Below are 14,834 nucleotides of genomic sequence, written 5' to 3'. Positions count from 1 at the left end.
CTTTCAGTGTGTTTAAACTTTTACATAATTAAAGGCCCACATCTGATGTGTTGCTGCCCTGGCAAAGATCCTAAGGCACAAGCCGCTTCAGGGTCAAGTGGGGTCAACAAAGAGCAGCTTTACTGAGTCACGCCTTCTGTCAAACAGTAAAAACTAACATTTCTTTAAAACACACAGGCAGGGCACACACATGCATGCCCTCCACTACCGTAAGGTCTCCTCCTGAAAGGGATCAGCTTTGCCGGACGGGAAAGGAGAGGGGTCCATCAGTTTGCCCAGCTGGAGGGCGGGGCTACAGGTGACAGTGAAGGGCTGAAAACCATTGAGGACCAGTGAAGCCAGCAAGGAACTGCTGTGTCTCCACTGAATGGAAAAGCACACGGCAGGCAGTAAGACCAGAACGGGCAGAATGTTTATGAGTGGGGTACGAGCGTCAGGTATTTGCCAAGTGAAAGGGAGGGCCCAAGCCAGCTCCCGCAGGTATGACCTGGCTGGTAAGCATGAGGTGATCAAATCCATGTGGATCGAAATGAGGCGGGAGGGACACCACGTGCTAACAGGGATTCCAATTGGCGAACCAGCTTCCTCCTCGTGGCTTTCTGAGCTCTCCAGGGTTCTACACTAGTGCGCGCCGCCTTTGTAAATAGGACAGAAAAGGGGAAGAGAGAAGCACAAGAAGAGGGATCTCAAGGAAGACACAGAGTTCTGCCCAGGGACCCAAAGGACCACCACACTGAGGGACCCGCGGAGACGTGGTCCACCTTTCCGCACAGGACCCTGTCCGACCTACTCAGGGCCTGCATGGCGACATGACACGGGGTAGTTCTCACGCCCTCCAGAACCAAAGAGCAAGAGACCCACAGCTGCAAGTTCAGACATGCAATGAAACGTCACCATGAACAAGACCGCTGAAGGGAGTTCAGGGCCAGGAGCCATGAGGAGCGGATGGAAAGGCTGGGAAGGGGACAAGAACACAGAATCGAGGTGTGAAAGCTGCAATGCTCCCAGGAGACCCTCCCTCTCAGCCCCGGCTACCAGAAATGCAAGTGAGGGAGAAACAGAGGCCACCCGACACACTGCCCTGTGCAGGATGCAGCACCGCCATACAAATGTGGACTCGAGTCCTACCCCACAACTGGAATGCTGTGCAACCTTGGGGAGTGTGAGCAGCCTCTCTGTGCCTTGATTTCTTCATCTGGAAAAATGAAGGTGAGCATCCCCACCATCGGAGAATGACACAGGATGAGCGATGGTCAAACACTGGCTGTCTCGAGTCCTGTCCTCTCCCTGGTCACTCTCCTTCCACCCCAGCTCCGTGTGAAAACATGTGCTATTCCCAGAAATACACTCCCCAACCCCAGTTCCACTTCAAGCTACTGCCTCCCCCTACCTTTCACAGAAACTTCCTGAAAGGGTGGTCAGCCCTTGGATTCACCAGTTCTCAACTCGTGGACTTGCGAATTCATTCGTTCTCTCATTCAGCAAACACACTGAGTTCACACTGCGGGGACATGTGGAAGACACAAATGTGTGTGGGAAGGCGCTCTGGGGCTCAGCAAGGGGCGGCAGCGTGAGCCCACAGCTACAGAGCAAGGGGGCTCCAGTGCGGGGTGCCGAGGGGTATGACAGCGGGAGGCCAGGGTCCCCAGAGCCTGGGCGAGGGTCGGGGTGGGCAAGGTGGGTTCCATGGCAGAGGGGCAGGCAGGGACTCGGGGTCACTCAGCATGGTGTCAGCCAGGCAGGAAGGGTGGACACAGTAAGATGACAGTGTCTGTCACGCCTCGCTGAGAAGCCAGGAACGTCATCTTGAAGGCAACCTGAGCAAACGTACACGTGAGGAGGTGACCTGAACATGCACTCAGCTGGCAGAAGGGGTGACAGGAGGGCAGACAGCGCCAGGTGGGAGGGATCAGGGAGAGATGGGGGCAGCCCTCCAGGAGAACGAGGCCTAAGGAACGCAGTGATTCGCTGTGTGGAAACACATGGAGGGTGGGGGGAGAAACAGTTGACCTTTAAACTTGTTTCTCTGAGGTGCCCCACTGGGGCATGGAGGTGGAAACCTCACTGCCATTCCAGCTGTATATACTGAGCGCCTGCCTGGTCCCAGGAACAGGCCTTGGGGAAGGTGCAGTAGCAAATAAGGGGGACCCACCCCCAGACTGAGGTGCTCCTGCTCTTCCAGGAGAACGGCATTAGAAATGACAACACACACAAAGAACCGCCACCTGCTGTAACGAGAAGACAGGACACACACCTGTGAGGGCAGAGGGGCAGCCACCACCCCAGCTGAGGCTGCCCAGGGCACAGGGCGCAGAGGCTGCGCAGCAGCGCGGGAGCTGGACAGGCCCCCAGTGCGAGGGACGGAGGGACACTGGCAGGAAAACACCGAGGAAGGGGGGTCCGGGACAGATGGACAGGCGTGTGCGCTGGGGCGCAGGGTCAAGTGCAGCCCCGTGGAGGGAGCTGGTGGATGGGGCTGGAAGGGTCTGGGTGAGCAGGAGAGCCCCGACCTCTCCCAGGCAGCCTGGATGGAGCAGGAAGCAGATACCAGCCCTTCCTCCTGAAAATGCTACTTTAAGATCCCAAATGGCGCGGACATCCCCACAGTCCAGCCTGGCTCCTGCAGGCGTCTCAGAGAACAGCCCTGCTCCATCCTGTCTTCCCTTCCTCTACATGAAGGGCCAGGTGCTAAGCAAGGCCCTGGAGAGACGCATGGGGGTGATGGCTCAGCACTAAGGGCCCCTACACAGCAGGGCACCCACCACACACAGCGCTCCCAACTTCCCCCAAATATGCCCTGAACCTTCCCGAAATTCCTTTCCTTCATCAGCCACCCCAGGGTTCCAAGGTCCCTGCCACCTTCTGAGCCCTGGCCCAACATGATACCACCCCTTAACAGAGAACACTGCCCAGAACTCAGGTAGGTCCCTACCAAGAACTCTCAGACCTCCCAAGCCAGGTCATGTCAGCTCGCTCCTCCCCACCGTGCCCTCTGTGTGCGGCATCGCCAGCCTCCCAGTGCCCACTGTTCTTCTGGAGCCTGGGGGGCCTCTAGGCTCCAGATTCCCAGGTGAGAAAAACCCCGGCCCTGCTGCCAGAGCTGAATGTCTGGTCAGGGAGAAACAACGCACACAAAAGAGCAAGCTCTCTGGTGGGGACAGGGAGAGGAATGGAGCTTCGTCCTGCCACGGACAGGGGAGGAGGGAGGAATTAGGTGGGCAGAGCAGAGAGGACTGGCCTGCCCACCCGCCTCACTCTGCACACACCTTGGCCCAGACCTGGCCCCAGCCTCCCAGCTCAACCCTGCCTTCGCCACTTCCCTCTCTCCATTCCATTCCTTCCAGCACATGGTCACTCCTTGCTCAAAAAGATCGTCCACAATGGCTGAAGGACTGTGACGTCCTGCCCTTCAGCCCAGCCCTCAATGTATCCCACAGCCACCTCCTGCCCCTGCCGGGCTTACTTCACTCTACACACTCACATTCACCCATATACACATATACTCAGACACTTTCACACACTCACACACACTCACACATACACAGCCCTCAATCCCCACCTTCCTTCCCACTCTACTGAACACACTGTGCACTTTTCACCCCTTATCTTGGCACAAATTATTCCCTATGCTGGGGGGGGGCAGGGAGTGGGGGGTCTGCCTGCTGAAGGCCAATTACCTTCCAGCATTCCTGCTCTAAAAAGCCTCCAAATTCCCCCCAATTAAAACAAGTCTCGGGGGGCCGGCCCGGTGGTTCAGGTGGTTAGAGCTCCATGCTCCTGACTCCGAAGGCAGCCAGTTCGATTCCCACATGGGCCAGTGGGCTCTCAACCACAAGGTTGCCAGTTCAATTCCTCGAGTCCCGCAAGGGATGGTGGGCTCCGCCCCCTGCAACTAAAATTGAACACGGCATCTTGAGCTGAGCTGCCTCCCGAATGGCTCAGTTGGTTGGAGCGCGTCCTCTCAACCACAAGGTTGCTGGTTCAATTCCCTCAAGGGATGGTGGGCTGCGCCCCCTGCAACTAGCAACGGCAACTGGACCTGGAGCTGAGCTGCGCCCTCCACAACTAAGACTGAAAGGACAACAACTTGACTTGGAAAAAAGGCCTGGAAGTACACACTGTTCCCCAATAAAGTCCTGTTCCCCTTCCCCAATAAAAAAATCTTTAAAAAACAAAACAAAACAAAACAAAAACAAGTCTCTCCTCACACTCCCATAGCCCCAAACTTGCAAAAGGGGCTGTAATGATCACCTCCCCCTACCTTTTCAATTCCTGCAGGGGGCAGATTTCACATTAATTCTACCTTGTGCACTGCTGGGCCCATACACAACAGGTTCAGTAAATGTTTGTTCACGGAATGGATAAGATTTAGGTGAAGCCTGAGGAGGGAGAGGGTGAGAGGGGAGCAGAGAGGCCAGAGCCCAGGCATATACAGCTCACCACTCAGCAGCAAAGGGAAGACAGGCCACGAAGCCTCACTGAGCCTCAGTTTCCCCACCTGTAACGTGGGAAGACAGTAGTCCCCCTTCATCTGCGGTTTCACTTTCTGTGGTTTCAGTTACCCACAGTCAACTGTGGTCCGAAAATGTTATACGGAAAATTCCAGAAATAAGTAATTCGTAAGTTTTCAATTTTGCACTGTTCTGAGTAGCAAGATGAAGTCTTGAGCCATCCCCACGTCGTCCCGCCGGGGACATGAATCGTCCCTTTGTCCAGCATCTCCATGCGGTACACACTACCCGCCCGTTAGTCACTTAGCCGTCTCAGCTATCAGACTGACTGACCCAGTATTGTAGAAAGTCACCTCATTTTAATAATGGCCCCAAAGCACAAGAGCAGTGATGCTGGCAATTCGGATATGCCACAGAGAAGCCGTAAGGTGCTTCCTTTAAGAGAAAAGGTACATGTCTCTCACATATAGCTATACCTCACATATAGGGCTTGGTGTCATGTGCCGTTTCAGGCACCCCCTGGGGGCCCTGCAAAATATCCCCCGGGATCAGGAGGGCCTACTGTAATGTCGTGCCGCGCTGAGCATTACTGTAAGCATCAAATGAGGCTACTAGGTAAAGCACATGCTACACGCTACACGCCACACCAGGAAGCCATTACACATCTATCATTATGGTGATTCTTATTGTTACTACTGAGCCAGAGGAGCCCGCTTTATTTACAAAGAATCAAGGGGGTGGGGAGGGAAGGCAGGCAAGGCGACCCATCAATCAGGGCTGTGCTGCAGTGTCAAATCACGGTCCTTACAACCTGCCACACCAAACGGTCGCTGCCAAATGATGAACTCGTCCCCCAAACGCCGGCTATAGTTTTCTCTCCTAACTAGTTGGCGGAGCTGCACCCAACAACCAGGACAGAACAATCTGTTACCAGTTCTCGGTCTCAGTCACCAATTATTTAAAACATACAATTTCACACACAGTAGGTTAAGTACGAGTAGATACCTATAAAAAAAAACCACTTATGTGGCTGCGAATTAAAGGATATTTTCTAGTGGCTAAAAGTCAACCAAAAAAATTAAATCCATGGGCAGCCGGGTGGCTCAGTTGGTTAGAGGGCGAGCTCTGAACAACAGGGTTGCTGGTTCGATTCCCACATGGGCCAGTGAGCTGCGCCCTCCACAGCTAGATTGAAGACAACAAGCTGCCGCTGAGCTGCTGGAGGGGCGGCCGGATGGCTCAGCTGGTTAGAGCGTGAGCTCTCAACAAGGTTGCTGGTTCAATTCCCGCATGAGACGGTGGGCTGCACACCCTGCAACTAAAGATTGAAAACGGCTCCTGGAGCTGAGCTGCACCTTGCACAACTAGACTGAAGGACAACTTGGAGCTGATGGGCCCTGGAGAAACACACTGTTCCCCCATAAAATTTAAAAAATAAAAAAAATAAATAAAAACAGCCTACTGGAAGATGAAAACTAAAAAGAAATTGCCAAATTATTTGGGGGAAAAAAATGAAATCCACAAAGTCAAATGCCAACACTAAGAGCTTGGCCTGAAAGGAAATGCTGCTTCCATCGGCCTGGTGTGTGAGCAAGCGAAGTAACAGCACAGGCTCGCACCGCAGCAAGCCGCAGGCTCCCCTGACCCACTCAGCCGCCATGGTGGCGGCTGAGCCCCTCTGAGCCCCTCTGGAATCCTCTTCTCCACGGAGAAAGTGTCCAGATGGAGGTAGGGGTACCCCGCAGGCCCAGAGGCCGCTCTGATCTCTATCCAGGAAAACACCCACAGGGAGAAACGTTTGCGATTCCACTTGGGTCTATGGGGTTCTGGGACCCCCACTACAAACTGTGCCTTTTCCATGGTGGGGGGATGGAGGTTAGCCCACCCCCAGAATTTTACAGTCCCAGTTAAGCAGTCTCCATATGAGGGCCTCATCATCAACAGTTTTTGTCCCGTTTAACCTTTCCCCTTTACAAACAGTCTGAAAAGGCATTTTCTTATTGCACTGGAAACTGTAAAATTGAAAAGCACATCCTATGTGGATTAAGAAAAGCCAATTTGCAATGGATCCATGTAATGACTGACAGGAACATTTATTACTGTCACCAGTAAATCACTGGTAGAAAGAGAATCCCTTCCCACGCCCTCCTAGAGCAGGAGAAGAGTAAACGGGAGCCGCAGGGGAGGGCTGGGAGCTTGGCACCAGGACACTGGTCAGTCACCAGGGGAGTGGGTCTAGGCAGGCAACACTCTGCCATGAGCCTGTTTCTTCCCCAAGAGAGAAAACACCCTGCAGATCAACTGCCATCAAAGGCAGCCAGAGAGACAGGCTGCAGCCGGCTGCTATTCAGAGTGTGCAGTAGTCAATCAAGATGGTTATCATCTGCCTGCCTCAGGGGCTGGGGACACAGCAGGGACAGAGCTGCCCCTGCCCTCCCAGGGGCCCACTGTGTGGCACCCACAGGAGAGAATCATCCAGGCACCCCACCTCCCTGGGAGGCCTAAAAGCCGTCATTTCACCTCTTGCCTTCTTAGTTTCCTGGTTCAGAAACGAGCATAGGGCCGACGATAGTGAGGGCTCCCTGATGACAAAGTGGGTATCCAACCACACTCCCTTACTTCCCTGTGAGACCTGCGCCCCAAGTCTCTCCCAACACCGTTCTGGAGGCCCCTGGGTTACCAGAATCAGGGAAGGAGAGGAAGGTGTATGGATGGAGGGAGGTCTGACAGGCCGCCTCCTGTAGTGAGTGCATCAGTCCTGCGGGAACAGAAGAGGGAGATGCAGGAGCCTCCGCCTCCTCTCCAGCCCAGTGAAGGGCTTCCACCCGCGCGGCGGGCATTTGCCATGCTGTGTCTGTGCCCAGCTACAGAAGAGCCCATCTCAAGGGCAGGGCTCAGCAAACAGAATGCGGGCTGCTTCCCAACTGTGCCTGAACGTAGGGTGTCACCTGGCGCAGAGGGCCTGCTGCAAGGTGGTGGGTCTCGTCTCAGCTGACACAGCCGCCCACCTGGCACCCCCCCCCCCCTCCCCGCAGGCTTGTCTTGTCCTGCTGGCTACACACACCACACCAGCTTCTTTACCCTGCTTCCTCCCCTACTCGGAGGGCCCCTAGCCAAACAGCCAGCCCCCTCTGCTCTTCCAGGAAGACTCTCAGGCCAGGGCGCTCTTTGTCACCTCCTGCCCATGTCACAGCCAGGCCTGGGCATTCCCTGCACAAGCAGTCAGACAATCGAAACTTGTCACCTGACTCCTCAAGAACCTGCTAGCTGCTCGCTGCCTCCCACCTTGTGGACCCGCCCTCCCACTCAGCCATTCATTCAACAAATGAGCAGAGACCTGGGGTACAAGGACGTGAGAACAGGCACAGGCACAGTCCCTGCCTGTGTGGGCCGCACACAGGTGGCGGGGGAGGGACACCGTCAGTCAAACGATCCCAAAACAAAGTTACCCACTGGCATTTGTAAAAGCAAAGGGCATCCCCACCAGCAGGAACAGCGAGCCTGGGAGACAGTCTGTCGGGGAGGCTTCACCTGAGGAGCCGATGTGCCAGCTGAGACATAAGAATACGTACGGATGAACCCAGAGATGAAAGGGAAAGAACATTCCAGACAGAGGCAATAAGTAGTATGTGTGGAGGCCCTGAAGCAAGAAGGAATGTCACCTGAAAGAAGGGCCCAGGGGCTCGAGGCAGAGCGAACGGGGAGGGCAGATGTGGACGCTGCAGGACACAGTGTGCCGCGTGCTGGACGGGCCACAGGCCTGGCCCAGTCCACAGACAGTGGCGGCCCGGCTTCCTGGCGCCACCTCTGCCTGCTTCCAACCAGTGTATACGCAAGAGCTGGCTTCATATCAGCCAGTGCGAAATATAATCAGTAAATCAATTCTGCTATCGAGAATCACACCCAGCAGGCAGAGCCAGACAGAAATTAGGAGACGGCTGTGTGTTGGTCATCTGTGCCCTCCATTTCCCTCCAACGGCTTATGGCACTAAGAGCTGGCGCGACCATGGCAGGCAAAGCACCTATGCAGGAGCAGACTTTTGGGCCACACAGCGGGCAGGTCTCCTTTCCTCCCCCACGTCTGTCACCAGGCACTCTCTGGGCAAGCAGACACCATCCATGCCTTTTGTCACAGGCCAATTTGTAGGCCAGGCATAGACTCGAGTGCCCCATTTACCAAACCCTTCATCCTAAGTCACCCAAATGAAAAAGAGGAATGTGGACCCCAAAGGCCCAGCCCCAGCCTCGCACTTGGCCCTTTGAGCTGGAATTCTGGCTTCTATGCTTCTGCTTATTCCGTGTAGCCTCTAAGAGGCCACTCCTCCCTCCCTTTCAGTGTCCCCACAGCCAGGTCCAAACGCCCCCTTCTCCCTCACGCAGCAAGTCATCACCCCTCCCCCCAGCTCCGGCCACCCCTGGCCTGAGTCCCTTCTGGGACCGGGGCCCAGTCGACCCTCTTTGTGGGTACGGCCCGCTCATTCTGCATCAGCCGGGAAGCATGGGGCACCTGCTCCCGCAGGGAGACCTGCTGATCCCGCGTAAAGACGATGAGGGAGTCTTTCCATGTCTCCCACCTCCACCTTCCAATGAGATTAAAACAATAAAATAAAAATGTAAACAAGTGATCTGCTCTCCACCAGACTCCGCAGTATCTGGTGATTAGGTAGCACAACCAGTGTTTACAACAAATGAGCTCTCACACCCTTGTAATGCTTGGTAGCAAAGAAAAAAATCCAAAAACATTTCCAAAACAGGCAACTACAGAGCAATGTAGAGCCCAGACCTGGGTCAGAAGAGCCATGTTTGGCTCAGCGCTTGCTGGACACAACCTTTCTCAAGCGCCGTAACACCTCTTGGCCTTAGTTTACCTTTTATAAAGCGAGGATGAGACCAGCGGGGGGGGGGGGGGAACTGAGCAATCAAAAACGCATTTTCTGCTCAGTCCACGGCACTGCGTGGTGAGGCCTTCCTGGACCTCACGTATGGGATCGTAACCTCCTCGCATCACAGTTCTCACAGCACAATTGCATCGCCATGGGCCAGACCTTCTAAGTGCCTGCTCATTTCCTTAAATCTGTGCCCCCTCCTTAGAAACTCAGTTTCACAGGGCAGGGCTGTCCTCAGGTTCACTGCCACCTCCCCCTGCTCAGAAGCGCCCAACAAAGAGAACATACCCAGTAAATATTTGCTGAACAACCGGAGCGATACACAAATGAGCACAATGACAGCCCACCCAGCACCCCGCTCCACTGCCGAAAGGCAGTTATATACAGTTGTTCCCAATCTGCAGATGGAGAAACTGAGGTGCAGAAAATACCACATAGCTGAGGGCACTGAAAGAATATCTGGGGATCCTAGCACTGAAATACAGGAATCCTGACATACAAGCACTCTCAAATGGTCATGGGGCCCAGAGTCTTCTCCGAGGAAGACTACGCAGCAGCTTTCTGGGCAGACATTGGCTGCTCAGGTCAGGTCAAGGTGGGGAGAACTTGAGAGCACCCCAAGGAGTAGGGCTGATGAGGTGCCTCTCACTGGGGCGGTGGCAGTGTGTCCGTCTGTCGGCACAACAATGTGGCACAGCCTGAGGCATCGGAGAGTGGACATTCAGTTCTCGGGTGCCATTTGATTGAAGACAGTCACTCCACTTCCCAGGTCAGCGGATTGGGGTTAAGAAGCAAGAGTAGGAAAGTTGCTTTAAAGTTCGATATTGGGGTAGAGGGGGCAAACCTTACATGTTCTTGCTTGACCAGGAGCTACTCAGGCACAAAAACCGGGCTGATGCATCTGGTCCATCAGACAGAAGGACAGCCAAGGACTCCTGCATCTTATGGGTGGGGCCCACCTCGACTCGAAAAGCCAGCTCTCTGCCCACCACTTTAGACCGCACCACCATCAGCGTTCCAATAAGGTAGAGAGACGAGCAATTATTGTAGAGGAAAAAAAACCCAAGGGACGAAAGGACAAACAAGTGTCCCAAAGGCTCGGCATTCATTCCAGACACACTGGCCGGGTGTCATCTGGGCGGGGTGCCCAGCAGGCTGCCTGGAAGAGGGGAAAGAGCAGGGCTCTGCAGGCAGGCGGATGTGGGTCAACTCCAGCTCTGCACCCACCAGCTATAGGGCTTTAGCAAGTTACTGCAATTCCTCTGCGCCGGTGTCCCGTGTGCAAAACGGAAATAAAAACCTGCGAGAACCGCAGCACATATTAAGGAGATGCACATGTAGTGCCTGGGTGTGGGGAGCACATGCCAAGGTGGGGAGGCCCCCAGTGGCCTGGGGTGGGGGCAGAGGGAACTCCTTGAGCACAGGGCAGACTCTCCACACCAATGAGCCCACTGCTGTCCTGCAGTTCCCGCGTGCTTCCTAGGTCCAGGGACCACACAAGGAACCCATGGGAGGGATGGGAGAGAGGAGCTCCTGCTCAGGTAGGGCTGCGGGAAGAAGACACCACCAAAGAGGCCTCTGGGAGCCGCCTTAGGGCAGGCAAGGTGCAGCAGGTCCCGGCCTGACGTTCCAGCAAGAGCCAAGGTGGGGTGGAGGGGAGCAGTGGGAAGAGCGAGGGGGTGGGTGGAGATGGCGGGAGAGTGGGAGTGAGCCCCCAAGGTCAAACAGAGCACGAGCAGGGGTGTGGGAATGCGGGGCCAGGAGCAGTCAAGCTGGACATACTGGGGGGAGGGGAGTGGGAGCAGCTAGAAGTTTCTGGAGCAGGCAGGTGGGTGAGGATGTGGTTGAGATGAATCCCACAGTGGTGTGGGATGAACTTGGAGGGAGAGGTTCAGCACCAGAGGACAGCGCCCGCCCGTGAACGTTGTGGGTGTGGTAAGGAGGTGACTGGTTCCAGAGTCCGGAAGGCTGGCAGGGGCAAAGGAGAAACAGGAGACTGGACTCCAGGGCACTGGGGAGGGAGGCAGGCTTAGAGTGTGGTGCACAGACTTGCCAGAGACAGAGCACATCGAGAGAAAGGATACAGGCAGGAGAGGCTAAAGTGTGGGGCAGAAGACAGAACGTGAAGGCCCACAGGTAGGCTACAGTGACAAGTGTTTCTGGGCTCAGGGAGGACCAGCCCCAACGACGGCCACTCGTGTTAAGGATAGCAAAGTGACCAGTACCCTGTGAGAGCGCGTGGTACTAAAGGGTAATGGGCACACGTTTCTGGGGTGCGCAAAGCAAAGGGAAGCTGTGCCGGGGGAAACATAAATCAACGAGACGCTGATGGAGGGTAAAAAAACAAAACAACAAAGTAAAAATACTCCTACAGCAGGAACTACACAGATGTCATAGGTAGCGGAGAGCAGGGAGCAGACCAGGAAAGCTGCTGATGGGAAAAGCACCGGCAGACCTGGGGGCAGAGGGTAAACACCCCACTCCGGCCCCTCTGCAAAGCCACTAGCTAACCCCGTTACTCACCGTCAGCCGGTCACTCACACACCTCAATCCAACCAGAGCACAGACTCCTGCTCCAGGGGGCTCCCCACTGCCCCAACCAGAAAGTATCCTGGAATCATATCCACGCTTCCCCTGGAATTATCTGTGAACCATATGATCCCCTCAGCCAGGCTGGAAGCACCTGGAAGAACTGTGCCTCACACCTGAGTCGACAGAAACACCTGGTATAGAGCTTCAGTTAAGAACAGGTATAGAGAAGTGTTGACATAATGACACGAAGGAAGAAAACCTGGCCACGCCTTTGTTCAACAAACATAAAGGAAAAGGAACAGACGTCAGCGACCTGAACTTGTCACAGGATCCAGGCTGTCAGTCTCTTAAAATTCTTCATTCAATTTTGCTCCTACCCCAGCCCCCAAACCACATGTAGAGAAGAAAAAAACACCTGAGAATGGTGCCGGGTGGGGCGAGTCGCTGGTCCCTGCTTCATGGGTTTACCTGACACTTCCTGGGTGCTGGGCAGCGAGTCAAGAGGCCTGTGCCTGCTCTCACTGGGCGCCCAGTATACTGGGAGAGAGACAGCAAACAGACCGACAGCCATCTGTGGACTATGCCTGATGCTGAGGGGTGACGTGAGGAGACACACTGCTGGGGGGAGAGTCGACTCATGACAGGGGACCAGCAAAGGCCTCTGGGAAGAATGACATTTGAGCTGCCACCTAAAGGACAGAAAGGAGCCAGACATTGGAAGATCAAGGGAGAAGCAGGGAAGAGCACTTCCGGCAGAAGGAACAGCCTCTGGGGATACTCTGAGGACAGAGAGCCTGGACTACAGGGGGAACAGAAAAGTAGCAAGTATGACTGCACTTTGGGTGCCAGAAAGAGCAGGAACAGAAGCTGGCAGATGCTGGAGCCAGACCAGCAGGGCTTCCTGGGGAGGAATTGGAATCGAAAAGGTTCTAAGCAGGTGAATCACATGACCTGATTCAGGTTTTCATACTCAACCTCACAGCCTTCCTCTAAAGCAGCGGTATCCAAACTGCGGCCCGCATCCATTTTTAATTGGCCCGCAGCAAATTCCAAAAATATATTTAGTTTACTTAAATAAACCAGGTGAGGCAATACGTACTTTACCTCGAGTGAGTGGCCCAGCTGTTTGTGTATTTTACCGCATACGGCCCTTGGTGAAAAACGTTGAAAAAAGTTTGGACACCCCTGCTCTAAAGCCAATCCTTCCTCAGTAAAATAAGAATCCCCTCCAATCCTTCATTAGTAAAATAAGAATCCCCCCTCTTTGTTGTGTGGATAAATGCCAACATGTTAGAAAGCACTTGAACTTTAAAGCATTCAATAAACATTAGCTATTGTCATCCAAGTTCAAATTAAGGCTAATGTCAAAATTTGACAGAAAGTTGAAAAAGATTCACCCCAGAACCCAGAAACACTTTCACATTAAATGAGCCTAAGAGTTTCACACCCTACACCCTAAACTTAAGCAATTGGCTATTAATAATACCACCCAACATCTGTAGGACACTTAGTATACAGAGAACTTTCACATTAGAAGAACTTGTTAATTAGTAACCACTTGCCTTTAATGCTTTTAACGTACTGTTACAAATTGGCTAGTTCTTGCAAGATTTAGCAGGTAGGCACTTCTCTCTCCTTGGATCAGCTGAGCAGTCATGTCAACCTGCCTATAAGCTCTCCTAGGGTTTGGAATTCTTATTCCTGTTGTCTCTATTCCCACATGTCCAAATCTGCCAGAGAATTAAATGATGATTATATTTTAGTATCACTGAGTGCTTCTGAAGTGCTAGACACTGTTCTAAGGGCTTTACATGCTTATTTCTACATTAGCTCAATACTTTTTCATATTCCCATTTTCCAAATGAGGCGTGGAGAGGCTAAGAGCTTCATCCAAGGACACTCAGAGGAATAAGTGCTGGAGCCAAGAACTGAACACAAAATAATCTGACCCTGTGTCCTCACTCTGAATCCTGATGCTGAGCTAGGTAATTCTGGCATAGTGCTAATACAGTATTACAGCAAATACGACACAGGTATTTAATAAATAAAGGCAGCTGTTATTAGCGGGACACAGGTAGTTTTCTAGTTCCCACAAAAGTGTCACCTCCAGGAGAGCAGCGACCTTGTCTGTCTGGGTGACTGCTGCGCTCCCAGCACCTGGGCCAACACACATCTGAAGGATGGATAAATGAATGAAGGTCCCTCCCAGAAAGCAGGGCTGCTTGCGCATGGCTCTTTTTTTTGCACGTCTGTGTCGCGCCAGTTATTGCCCCCTTAGAAAGAACATTAGGCGGATTTGAGAACACAGAAAGGTGCCGGGAGACCTGTGATCCCCCCTTTTACCGCTCAAGGGTGGCAGGAGCAGCTCCCAAGGGAGGGAGCGAAGAGTCCGGGATCCCGCTGCTGACGGGTCCTGGCTCCAGCGGGGTTCTGCCCTCCACCCCGACGGGGACACTGTCCACCCCGGCGCTGGGATCCGGCAGGAGACAAAGACTCGCGGGGCTGCAGCACCGGCACATATGCTCGCTCCCCATCGCCCACCTCCCCGGGAGGAAGCCCGAAATCACCGTGCCTCGCCCGGCCTGGGATCTGCGGTGGAGGGCGGCCGGGCCCGTGGCCGAGCAGATAGGAGCCGCGGCCCCGCTTGGTGGCCCCCCGCCGAGGGTCGCTCGGGCACGAGAGGCCGCGGGCCGGGGCGGCCTGTCACCTTCAGGACCGCCCGCCCACTCGCGCGCCCTCCGCCGGGGCCCCTCAGCGCGAGCCACCACGGCTCGGCCGGGCCTCCCCGCGCCTCCGCCTTCCAGCGGCGCCCACCTCGCGCCCCGGCGCCGCGCCCCCGCCCGTCCACCCGGCCCGTACCTGCTGAGAAAGCGGGAGGAGCGGTGCCGCCATCTTCCCGCGGACTCGGGCTCCGAGTGCCGGGGTAGGGGGCGGGGCCGCGCGTGCGTGTAGATGCGAGGGGCGG

At 54.7% G+C, this 14,834-nt stretch overlaps 1 protein-coding gene across 18 annotated transcripts in view; it reads right to left on the bottom strand.

The window, feature by feature from the left end:
* EPS15L1 (epidermal growth factor receptor pathway substrate 15 like 1) overlaps nt 1–14,834 on the bottom strand; it is an 89,627-nt gene extending 74,793 nt beyond the window's left edge. For 11 of the 18 annotated variants that reach the window (XM_074337976.1, XM_074337977.1, XM_074337984.1 and 8 more), the window contains exon 1: nt 12,338–12,523. In XM_074337976.1, coding sequence (XP_074194077.1) covers nt 12,338–12,508 — 171 coding nt within the window. In that variant the 5' untranslated portion in view covers nt 12,509–12,523. Of the gene's footprint in view, nt 1–12,337; nt 12,524–13,431; nt 13,600–14,728 lie in introns of those variants that run through there. The other 7 variants (XM_019736823.2, XM_074337982.1, XM_019736828.2 and 4 more) reach the window with 5 other exon arrangements.

This window comes from Rhinolophus sinicus, linkage group LG07, assembly GCF_036562045.2.
Source record: "Rhinolophus sinicus isolate RSC01 linkage group LG07, ASM3656204v1, whole genome shotgun sequence".
Taxonomy (NCBI): Eukaryota; Metazoa; Chordata; class Mammalia; order Chiroptera; family Rhinolophidae; genus Rhinolophus; species Rhinolophus sinicus.
Note: the sequence above shows the minus strand (reverse complement) of the source record. Positions and strands in the feature narration are given on the sequence as shown.